The 12476-nt window shown below is 42.9% G+C and overlaps 2 protein-coding genes across 2 annotated transcripts in view; one reads left to right on the forward strand and one right to left on the reverse strand.

Annotated features, from left to right (window-relative positions):
• Positions 1–1024: 1024 nt before the first annotated feature.
• On the forward strand, positions 1025–4582 carry akap19 (A-kinase anchoring protein 19). Its single transcript, XM_008302121.1, has 2 exons — positions 1025–1453; positions 2309–4582. Exon 2 carries the CDS (start codon positions 2660–2662, stop codon positions 2933–2935), a length of 276 nt encoding a protein of 91 aa, XP_008300343.1. The 5' UTR covers positions 1025–1453; positions 2309–2659; the 3' UTR covers positions 2936–4582.
• A 3109-nt stretch (positions 4583–7691) lies between these two features.
• hibch (3-hydroxyisobutyryl-CoA hydrolase) overlaps positions 7692–12476 on the reverse strand; it is a 28594-nt gene continuing 23809 nt past the window's right edge. Inside the window, exons 10-14 of the mRNA XM_008302122.1 lie at positions 12119–12177; positions 11555–11636; positions 10582–10701; positions 9111–9144; positions 7692–8722 (exon numbers count right to left, since the gene is read on the reverse strand). Coding sequence (XP_008300344.1) covers positions 8607–8722; positions 9111–9144; positions 10582–10701; positions 11555–11636; positions 12119–12177 — 411 coding nt within the window. The 3' untranslated portion in view covers positions 7692–8606. The remainder of the gene's footprint in view (positions 8723–9110; positions 9145–10581; positions 10702–11554; positions 11637–12118; positions 12178–12476) is intronic.

Below are 12476 nucleotides of genomic sequence, written 5' to 3' on the forward strand. Positions count from 1 at the left end.
GGATTATGGTTTTTATTGCACAGCTGAGTTGAGTCACTGGAGAGTAGCAGCAAACAGATCAGATCACTGTCCTTGACTGAGGTGTTCTGATGGCTGATGGCTGTGGGGACGAAGGGCCTCCTGAACAGTTCAGTCCTGCAGTGAGGTGTAGCTCACTGTAGCTGCTCCTGTGTCCATCCAGGAGGCTGTGATAGATAATACACTCATTAGTAGTGGAAATACTCTTGTTTACTGTCAAAAGATAGTGACAATGTTACCCAGGGACTGTATTTGGTGTGGCACTGAGATACTAGAGTGAAGCAGGACCAGGGTCGGGGTTGTTTCATGTCCTGCTCATACAGCAGGTGCAGTAAGAGTGTAACCCAGATTTCTGAATGAATAGGTTTGTCCACGCTCTCTGATCTGAGAGTGATTAAAAAAAAGGTTATGGGTTGTGTTAAAATAATCTTCTAGGGACATTTTTGTCCTTTTCATTTGGGATTTTTCTTTTTTCTCTGTTTTGAAATCTCAGCTGTGTTAGTGCATAAAGCATTAAAACACTTCAGCAAGTGGATGTATTATTGTAGGAAGTATGAGTTTCAAATACAACTAGCACAACACAGTCTGATAATTCTGATTTAAATATCACACTCTTGACCTATATCTCGGAATCCTGAATTAAATCTCAGAATCCTGAATTAAGTCTTCAAATGTCTAATTCTGACTGATCTGAATTCTAAAAGAAAAGAAAAGAAGAAGAAAAAAGGCAGAACTCAATACATTTGATCTGCGGCCTTTACCAGCCTATGGGACTATTTTTTTTCCACCTCTGATGAACAATGCACCTGAGATTGGGGGGGGCAGGTTTTATTTCCAGTCCAGTATTCGGTGCCGTGTTCCTGGGGGAGGCCGCCAGGTGTCAGGGTCGCACCGCGTCGCTGCGGAGCCGCGGCCGGTGCGCATCGGCCGGACTCGCTCTCCTCCGGAGCACCGCTGCAGCTGGTGACTGTTGTGGAGCGTCAGTCCAGACCTCTGATTATTCCCCTTCAGAGCTCCACTCTGCGTGGACCGACGTGAAGGCAACAGGGAAACCGGCTGCCGCCTGCTCCACCAGCCTGGGATGGATTTTGTTTTTTCTGTTTCCTCTCAGAGATTATTGTGAAATCTGGAGCGGAGCGCTTCACGCGAAATATCCAAAAACCACCACCAGCAGCAGCAGAAGCAGCAGAAGCGGCTGCAACTTGGGAAATAATTTTGTTTCTTTACATACAGTCAATAAGGATCCAGTGCAGATCGCTCGGATGCAGTGTGAGGAGCAGTGGAAAGAGCAGAGGATCCGAGGCGACACCAGATGATGTCCGGATTACTGTTTACTTGAACGACCTTGGGTTATTTCCTTCTGCAGCCGGATTATTACTATTTTTTTTGGGTGGAATGGAGAAAGATCTGACGCTTTTGCCACACTCTGTTAAAAGTATGTACAGCTCCACTGGATCACAGCACATTCTGATAACATTGTCATATTTGCAGAGATGTTTCCACTAAAGGCTCAGAGCAGGTTTGCACAAGCTGTTGTTCAAATAAGTCAGTTATCAGGGTTTTAATCCAAAAATCCCATGTGTCTGTCCCACATATGACGGATGCTCTCACGGTGTGGCACACATTTACATTAAGACACATTTGCAACCATTTAAGCTCATTAAGATCAGGGTTTGGTGACAGATTCCTGCGTTTGTGTCTCCAAATGTTGTTGTACTCACAGGGAGACTCCCCACTCTGCATAAATCATTCAGGGCCTGGCGTGTTGTGTAGACTACAGCATGAGGGGTTTCTGAATGAAGCACATGTTTGCTGTGCGCCACAAGGCCCGTAGTCCCAGCAAAGGAGCTGTCACGGTGAATCAGGCTGCGAGGCTCGGTTAGTGGAACAGATGGGAGACACAGGCTTACAACAACACAGCATCAGTGCACTCAAGCTAGAGACAGACGTCCCCGTGTCATGCTTTACAAAATAGGCCGAGGGATTGAGTCATAAAACACTCCGAGGTAGAGGAGGGGGGAGGCGAATGAGTAACACAGTGGACGTGCAGAGGAGCAGAGTGTGTTTAAAGATGACCCCGCAGAGGTGAGGGGAGCCGCCGGGGGCCTTGACCTTGAGCCAGCCACCGGAGCCCGGGTCGCATTGTTGCCACAGCCACTGTGAAAATCGTTTACAATCTCTTTCGTGGTTCCCCGCCATCTGGTATTTTTGTAGGTTGCCTCTGCTGGAAAATAAATCACTGAAATCCTTCCTCTCCACATATCTCTTTCCACTTTGTTTCTCTCTGCAGTTCAGGACGAGATGAGTTCTGGACAACAAAGGACTGTCTGGTTCAGCGCAGCCACACAGAGATGGGCCTCCTAGCTGGTCACCCCTCCAGATCACCGCCCTCTGCTGTGCAATAACCCCTGATCATCACACACGCGTTGGCACACAGACATGGAGGAGAGTGGGAGTGGATGACAGTAGCACCAAACTGACTGCGGTAGAAAGAAGTCGAGGGGAAGTACAGAATTGCTTACGGGATGTACTCGAGGTGAAAATGTTGCTGTGAGTCAGAAATCTAACCAAAGACTGAGGCACCTCACTGCCGCCGCGCATCTCCCACTCTGAAGTGAATCAATGCTACATCCTCCAGAGTATGGGGTGCGTCAAATCCAAGAGGAACGACTCCGCTGGCCAAAATGCAAACTCCACCGACAAGGCGGAAGGCAAAGGCAAGGGGACGAAAGGCGAGAAGGCCTACTTGGTTCACTCAGAGATGGACTCGGTGGAGAACTCCCCTCAGGTCAACCCAGTGCTGCTGGAGTACGCCCAGAAGCTCTCCGAGGAGATCGTGGCCCGGGCCGTGCAGCAGTGGGTGGAGGTAGACCGCCGCTACAGTGACATCCCCTACATTGAATGTGATGTGCCATGACATGGGAAGGTGTATTATGGTGGAAAGACTGGGCTGAGACTGCTTGATACTGAAGGTCCTACATGTGAAACAAGGCCAAGAGTCTCAAACACTGTCATTCAGAAGGAATCACTCAAGCATCTACCTGCTGTGAGCAGGAGTATGAATGAGCTGTCTGTAATTCATTGTTGACCTACTTTTGGATTGGATTATACTTGGATTGAGCCTAAAAACCCTCCTCCAAAGTGACCAAAGCACTCTGATCCCATCTACGTTCCTCTGATTATTTGTATCAAAGATGAAGCCCTCGCTGAAGCAGAGTGTCTTCAGTTGGATATCATCTTTCTCTGTTCGTGTTTGTCCCGTCTCTCTCAGTAGGTGCTGGACTCATATCGCAGAGCAAGAAATCCTGTCAGATATTGCCTGGAACCACGATGTTCCTGCTCGCCAGTGAAAGTCTATCCTGCCCACTGATGTTGTCCCAGGGCCAAGATTCCCTCCTCTTACGGAGGAGGGTATTAATAGATGCCTTCATTTGGTGAAGGCCCTCACTCGAAAACCCTTACTGGTATCACCGGTCACAAACACAACCAGCTGTCTGACTCCTTTTGGTCTGACAAAAGCCTCCGCGGGCTGAAGTTCTCTCTTAATGGCCTCCCTGGAGATGCTGTGGCAGAGCCATAAGGAGCATCATCCTCAGCTCTGCGTATCCCACTGCCATTAGGCAGCGTTGACCGCAGCCCTCCATCCAACAGGAAAGGTCTTCGAAATGGGTCCAGGAAATTATGTGCACAAATGATGCATTTCCTGCCCACCAGGATGCTCTCTGTGCACAGTTTGCGAACTTCAACAGGACTTGGATAATTTGGGGCCCACTGTTCTCTCCACCACAAAGAAATCAGGGCATGAGAAAGGATTGACACAATTCTAGAAAGGATTTGGCTTATCAACAGAACTAGAGTTTAAAATAACAAAAGCAAAAAAAAAACACTTGGCTTTGGCTAAAATGTTACAGGCCTAGTTTTTTGTCCACATTGTATAATGTCTAACTGAGAAATACTGCCATCTGCCCTACAGAGGACAACATAGATATGTAAACCTCGAAAACCACGATAATTCCGTCCAACATAAATATATGACTTCTTAAAGCAGGTGTTTAGAATCGAGGTTCACAACTGCCAAAGTCTTTAATGAATGTTTCCCTGAGCCCTGTTAAGCTCCAGTTTGAGACGCTCTGTTGAGTTGTTTTACACGCCGTGATTTATGTGAAGGGGGCGTTATACAGGTCAGGTCTTTTGGTAACTGCACAGAGGGGTAGTGTGGCTGTAAGTTGGAGCCAAAGAAGAGGAAATCATGTCAGATTGTGCACAGGTACTCTCACTGTCAGTGGGATTTACCCCAAAATTAAAGCCACCGCTAGCTAAACTGTTCAGAGCATTGATGAGGACGCTTAAACTGCCACACAACTGTTTGCAGTGTTAACAGTTTTGAAGAAAAAAAAAAAAACTTATAAAGATGAATTATACTAAAAAGGAAGCAGTAACCATCAGCTGATAAGCCATAAAAGTACGTGGCAGGGTATTGTCACCTTTTGCCTTTATCAACGGGTCTCTAATAACGCTAACAGTGTTTGACATAAAAGTGACCAATAAAATGAAAAAGTCAGAGCCACAGTTTATAAGTTGTATTGTTTCCGTGAGTTGAGTGAGGATTGATCAAAAGACTTCTCCTCAGAAACCTAACGAGAACAATCCTGCTTAAAAAAACGAACACATAAAACAGCGACCTGTGCGGACGGCTTAATCTCTTGGAGTCTTTCCAAACATGTTGTGAACAAAGTAAAGATTAGAGATCATGCTGCTCTCTAAACACCATATTTCTAATTCCTAATCGGATGCCGTTTGTTTTCGCTTCAGATGAAAAAAAAAAAAAACGAGATAGGCTAATCTCGCTGTTTTGCTGAGAGCTGTTTTTTTTTTCCGTGACTGTTTGAATTTACACCAAGAGGCTGATTTCAGTAACACGACAGAGACCTGGTAGCAGCGTGAAAAGAATGTGATAGCCTGGGTTTGGTTATTTAATGCAATTAAAGATGAATATTTATCTTACTGATGTTGATTTTAATATAGTTTAGAGCAGGGGTTCTCAAACTTTTCAGCCCTGACCTTCAAAATAACAGACTTACGGCCCTGCCATGCCCAGAGGTGGTTAAATTTTGCTTTTTTAAATATATATTTTGTGACACTTATGGCTGAATATGCTATTTCTAATCATTATTTAATTTCTGGAAATTCTCTTACAGCCCTATAAGGGTAACAAACCCCTCTTTGGGATGGTATAGACGACTGGTGATCTGTTTCTGAGGCCGTTCCTCAGTGATGTTGCCATAATGCTGATGTCAGACATAACTGTTGAAAATGTTGCATTTCCAGTTTGATGCCACCACTAAGATAAGTTTTTTTTTTTTCTAACAAACTAAGATAAGTTTTTTTTTTTTCTAACAAATTGTGGTGTCATCTGTGTTTACTACTGTTTTTATTTCTCCCCGACTCTGACAATGAGTAGCTCTGTGGTCATCAAAAAGAAAAGCCGTGGATGGCATTTCCCCTTTTTAACAGTCAGACGGGAGTTAAAAGAGTTCAACATCCACTGTGAACACCTGTCTTCGTTCAAACATCTGTGTCTTCCAGTTGACGCTTCCTTTCGGAGATGTGACTTGTAGTTTTAAAGGTCACCCATTTTAAGTTATCCGATACCAGCAGTTGTGGAACAGAGGTGGAGATTGCAGCTCAACTCATCCCACGAACGGTTTAATGTGGAGTTATTCCTCACAATAAGGAGACATGACATGAGGTGCAGAATATTGTAGTGCCCTTTGGTCCACTTAAGTTGTTGCTGCAACTGTGAATTTCATTATGACCTAATTATTCGTGGTTTTGCCTATAAAATGTCAGAAATCCTTATTCCTGATTTAGGCTCAGTTCAATTTATGGCTTAGAAAACATCCTGACACTGGTGAAGCTGGAACCAACTGCTGCTTAATCTTCTGTCGCTTGACTAATTAATAGTTGCAGCTCCTTCTTTGCCGCTTTCCTGCACTACAAATCCACAAAGGGTATTTTATTTGCCCAGTTTCCCATTGAAGTTGTTTAAAATGGAGTGTTACCACCTTCAAACCACCTCAGCTGATCCAGTAATGCACTGAGTAAACGTTAGGTCAGTGTGCATCGTTTATCGCAAGTGGTCAAAGGTTTGGTTTCTACTCCTGCAGCCACAATTTCTTTTAACGTACCAGGGCTCTACAATAGTCACAGAATCAGCAAGAGAGAGAGAGACAGAGCTGAAGCAGTAAAAAAAAAAAAAGCTGAGCTGACTTTATAGAGTGAAAACACAAGTTGCCTGATAAACGATGACAGAAGCCACCTGCACCGTTTCCAGGATTTGTCTGCTGCCAAATAAGTGAGAAATAACCTCCAGGAAGCAACTCTGTAAGACGATACATGTCAGCCAATGAAGATTTCATTATAAAAAATAACTTAAAATGAATGACTTTTTTGCATATTCCTCTGGTATAATACTCATCTAACTTGCAAACTGTACATACAGTATGTGTAAAAACTGCTGATGCCAATAAATCAGATTTATGCCTTCTTTTATTGAAATGTTTCATCATGACTTTGTGTGACTACTTCAGAGGAAATTGTTGGGTTCTACAGTTGCTTGGTCCAAGTACATATTTTTACCATATTAGTGGTGCACACTGACTCAACAGTATTTATTTAACCTGGCTGTCAAACAAGACACAGGTATGTGGTGTAAGAGTGAACTGGCCAAGAGTCCAGCTACATGAAGGACAAACACAGTGACGTAGGAATGACTGCTGGCCAGCACTTGTTTGACATGGTAGCCATAAAACAAGATGGTTTATCTGTTTATAGCAGTTTATTGTGCACGGTATAGGGAGGATATACTGTCTACTCTGTCCAACAGACGATGCCAGCTTAAAAAATGAGCTTCCTGGGGTCAGCTAGAGGACATAAACAGCCACGAGATAAAGGTGTCGCCTTCTGTAGATAGCCTAGGGTTCAGAAAATGCTAAAAACTGATACATATTTGTTGGTTGTGAGGGTGACATGGTGGTGACGTGGTTAATGATGCTGTATCAAAAGCAGAACCTGCTGGTCAGCTGCTGTCTTCGTGTGTGTTTGCATGTCCTCCCTGTGCCTGCGTGGGTTTTTTTTCTCGAGGTGCTCCAGCTCCCCGACTGAGGTTAATTAGTGATTCTAAATTGGTGCGAGTGTGCATGGTTGGTGTCTTAGCCCTGTGAAGGACCTGACCAGGATGTACCACCGTCAGCTGGGAGAGGCTCCAGCCCCCACAGCCCTGTGCAGAGTGAGGCGGTACAGAGCTAATGGATGGATATTGCTTCTAAGTCAGTACAACTTGACAGAACCTCTTCAGACAGAAAGCTTTATCATCCTCTGGTACCAGTCAGCGCTTCACTGATATCAAAATGTGCAAAACTCCCCGGCAATACTGTAGATAAAATAGGCCACTGGCAAACAAAGCAAATGTGTTTACTTTGTCGACTTTACAGCCGAACAGCAGCTCAGTGCTCTCATGCTGATAACAAAGGGAGTCTGTAAAGTTAGCAGTGTTTTACAAGAATAATATATAAGCAGGTCATAAAATAAATACTGCCCTTAACCACGAGTTCTTTTAAACACAGTATGTCCGGGCAGTCTGTAGCCTCCCCAAGAACACACAAGACTTTATGTTTTGTTACTAACTCTCTTTATTGCCATCTGTTCCTGCATCGATGCTTAATCTGACTCATAAATAATGCAGCTTTGGAGAACTAATGATGAAGGAAGCGATTCAGTTCCCTCTGAACAAATAGTGTCCATCAGAAAAATTGTAAATATAAAAACACACAATATCACACGATACAGACTTGTCATATTCGTTTTTATAAACATCAAACAAATGCATTCAGAGCAGATACTGAATCAGCCACTAACATCTGCTGTTTGTTCGGGGAGTGCTGCTTGGATGTGTCAGAATGTTAATCCATGCTACAGTTAAAATCACAATAGATAGCATTTATAAGAAAACAGAGACAAAACGCGTTGTGTGTTACAACCAGCGAGCCTGCAGACGACACCGATCCGTGTCACATCAACAAACACCCACAGGAAATGGAATAAAGCACTCTATGGTGAGATCATTTTTCCTTCCGTTGTCCTCATGTTAACGTGATGCTACAGTTGATCTGTATCAGCCTTTGTAGACAAGACTCCAGCTCCACTGCAGAGCGAGTTTACACTAAACACTCTACCTGTGACACACTGGGTGTTTGTTAGCTACCTCTCCTGTTACTATTTTTGATACCTGCCCGTGAACATGAATCAGACCTATTTTTCCTCAGCTGCAGAAGAACAGAGGATTTTTTTGTAAAACGTCACCAGAAGAACGTGAGACTCTTCAACACTACGACAGAATGAAACCATTTGAGCATCTGACTTATGTATGTGTTTGTGATAAAACAACAGACTGACTTCCATCCACAGCACGCAGCACAGTCCTCTTAAACGACTGACCGTAAAAGCATGTGTGGGCAGGAAGCAGCCGTTCAGAGAAGGCTTAGCGGTGTCTGTTTGAAGGTGGGAAGCAGCTGCTGGCTGACGCGACATCAGAAAGTCAGGTCCTTCTCTCCCAGAGAGGAAAAGCACTGGTCCACGCTGTGGTCGGACACCTCCTCCAGCGTCGATGGGTTCCACTTGGGACTCTGATCTTTGTCAACCAGCACTGGAAACAGTGAAAGTCAGGACTCAGATGATGGGACCGACAGGCAGACAACATGTGATGATGTCAAGCATCAGCTAAGAAGGGCAATAACTCATCCATGACCTTTGTTATCCAATCATCCAGTGATGGAGAGTGAATGTGAACAATCTGAGCAGCTGACAACATAATCGCTGAGTCATAATCCTTGCGAGTCCAAGCTAATATCGTCTATTATTGTTTATTTGCAGTAGGAGGAAGAATAATTATTAAATACTATTTACAGATCCTTTATGAACAAAAACAATCAGAGCAACTTTCAGTTCCATACTCGTGTGGAATTCGTAGAAAAATAAGCGACATCAGTTAAATTCATCTCCACGTCTGCTGCCCATGTGGCGCGCCAACTTACCAGCTCGTACACCCTCATAGAAGTCACAGCCTCTCTGCAAGACAACAAAATATCCAATCAGGTTTGAACTAGAACAGCTGTAACAGATGAAGATAACCAACAGTCGCACATTAAGTTAGAGACGAATGCAGAGTACATTACATGTGAATACGTGGGAACAAACAGAATGGAAATACTAATTAAAGCTCTTTTTGTTAGTCTACTGAGGTGACGGCTCTCTGTCCTTGAGACGTTTAATGTTCCTCATGGCTTCATTTAGACATACTCACACGCTGATGGAGAGTCACTGCAAGATTAGACAGTACATTAAGTGATGTACAACTCTGAACAAAGTTATTAGACCACCTAATTTGTTAAGCACCATATATATACATACATTTATATATACGTATCCCACGCAGCATCATGAAGTGCTTTAATTCACACTCAGATCTCCACGTTTTACCATTTTGAACAGGAATGAGGAATTTCAAACTGAATTCATCTTTTTATACCCAAATCTGAGCCACCGGGCTTCTCTGAGAAATGAATCAAACGTAACATTCAACCACTAAAACTAATTTTTCTGTTCAGGAATACAAGCAAATAACTATAATTTGACATCGTAATCAAAAAATAATAATGTGCTTTACTGTTTTTTCAGTTTTTTTGTGAAACAGTAAATTAGAAAATTCATGGATGACAATAATAATTATATTTTAGCATTAAAAATATCATTTTGGTTAAAGAGCTTCTACATACTGGTGTATTAACTGTTACAGAAACATAAAAAATTATGTTGGTAATTACCAATGCTGTTAATGTAGGGCAGCTGTGGCATAAACCTTACACTGGGTGGTGGTCTAATAAATGTTATAATATAATAATAAACAAAAGACTAATAGCAGATTATCAAAGTGCCCAAATAACTAACACTTTATGATTTCCTAATTACTGAAATTTCTGTTCATGTGTGATGATGATCTAAGTGCTACTTTACCAGCAGTAAAATAAAAAAATCCTGCCAGCTGTGATGGAGCTCTGTTACACACTCAGTCTTCATCATAGTTAACTTTTATGTTCAGACATTTCAGTTTGTAATAGACCTGAAATGTTAAAGTCAAAGTGAAAGAAAAAGGCGTTTTGTGATTTTGGCAGCAGCAAACTCTGTCTGTTGCGCTCTGTGATGTGATTTGGACCAATATTAGTGTTGAAATGTTGAAAAAAACCTTTCCTCAAATCAGTTCTCTCACCTCTAAGTGCTGTCACTTCTGTGTATCAATCTGGTGATGTGACAGCATGCAGTGGCGACTTGTGCCGTGTTGAAAAGGATACAGAAATATCACTTGGTCCAACCCAGTAATGTTGCTCATTCAGACATGAAGCTGACACGTTGAGATGCTGAATGTCTGAAAGGGCTCATACTATCCTATACAAGCAAAATGTGTGCCTATCAATGCTGATTATGTAGAGTAAGTGTGTTGGTTTTTACCATGCAGGCCTGGCTCAGTCGATACTCCATCACCAACACGTCCTGCAGGCTCAGAGTTGCACCGACCTGCAGCTGCTTGTAGGTGATCTTCAGGGACGTGGGAGACATTTTGGACAGGGTCTGCAGGAAATTATGGTGAAAATGTTGCTGTTAAAAGGTCACGGACGGGTTAATTTGCTTTTAGACCAATTTTGTTGCAAAACATGGCGATCAAGGCGAAAACAAGCAGAGCAACGTGCAAATGAGGACAACTCTGATGTTCAAGGCAGGGCAGTGAGTCAGTGGTGTTTAGTGACTGAGGAAGTGGATTTTTATAAATATTTGATGGCTGAGCTGGCCCCCAATGGCTCTAATTCAAATGTTCATGGCTTAAAAGGATAATGGAAATGATTACATGTTTGCTGAAAAAGCTGAAAATCATAAAGGGATAATTAGCAGTCGGGGGAAGCTACCATAACAGCTGACTAGAAGCAATAAGTCAATAATCCTGGACCCGAGTGATCAGGAGAAGAACAATAAGGGAGGGGTGTGGCAGAGGAGGCAGAGGCATCAGTCTGGGGCATGTGCACTGTTTCACAAGATTATACGTCTTCTTTTCCAGGTTCGACCTCGTATATACAACAGATGAAACAGTCAGCGGAGTCACGTCTTTCAGATTTAATCATTACTAGTTGCATGAATCCAACATGGTTTCCTAGGAGCCCTGAAACCCCACAGGACAGACAAGACTCGACTAACAAGCTTAGACTGAGGTAACAACTCATTACTAAGATGTTCTGTGATAGTCAAATAACAGCCTGGCTTCATTCCAGTACTGTTTGTGGGATTTATGTGACGGTGGGGCGACAGGGCAGAATGATGGTAGAAACAGAAACTGTGAGCGTGTCCTGCACTAGTGCGAACAGATCTCTGTGGTTGGAAGGATAAATGAATTATGTCAGTGATCTGATTCGGCTGCAGATCAAGGACACACCTCAGCTTGTTTCTTTGCAAACTCGGAGCCATCTGCCTTCAGGTTCTGCACGATGCCCTCCACACTGCTGGAGCTGAACAGCCTGATGGGAGGGGAAAGGACGACATGGGAAGCAAAAGAAAAGGTGAAGACATTTAAAAATATTTATTTTTTTCTGCTGTGAATTGAATTGGATCCAAGATAGATACACAGACAAGTATTTTGGTCATGACAACAAATTCCATGAACAAACCGAGCCAACAGTGAACTAATCCCAAAAAGTCCTGCATATGTCTGAGAGCTGACATATGGTAGAACTCCAGTGTTGTCGAAAAGTATTAAAAACACAAAATCCTTAACAAATATGCTCTCATGTTTGAGTAGCATCTGCTCACGACGACAGTGCCCAGCAGTTTTAAGAAACTTATGATGTGACCAAAGACGCTGACATGAGTCGACACAATGAGACATGAACTAACACAATGTTAGTTTGTGCTTTTCATGGCATTTACTGTCAATAACAAACATACAGAATATCCACCTGTAGCTTAAGTAAGTTTGGGAATACATAAATTCAAGGCCTACCTGTCGATGTCAGCCATGTGCTTGTCCAAGATGAAAGGCTTTTCAGAGTCCAGACTGCTCTGTAGCCGGAGGAGCAGAGAAGAGTTAAACTCTCAGGCGGACAAAAACAGAATGTCTAATGAAGAAGTTTTGAACATTTCAAATTTTTAACTCCACATCAGTCTTATGACCTTCATGTGTATAAAGTAGGCAAATGGTTTTTTTTTAGGGCCAATACCAACGCCAAATATTAATGATCCAAGAAACTGATAACTGATATATATTTGCAGTAAAACTAAAAATCTCAAATATGTGTTTTTGTTTTGAATAACAAAATGGAAATGTCTCACACATGTTTAATTAAAACAGAACTTTTCAA

The sequence above is a fragment of the Stegastes partitus genome, unplaced genomic scaffold (assembly GCF_000690725.1).
Source record: "Stegastes partitus isolate 25-593 unplaced genomic scaffold, Stegastes_partitus-1.0.2 Scaffold1763, whole genome shotgun sequence".
Taxonomy (NCBI): domain Eukaryota; kingdom Metazoa; phylum Chordata; class Actinopteri; family Pomacentridae; genus Stegastes; species Stegastes partitus.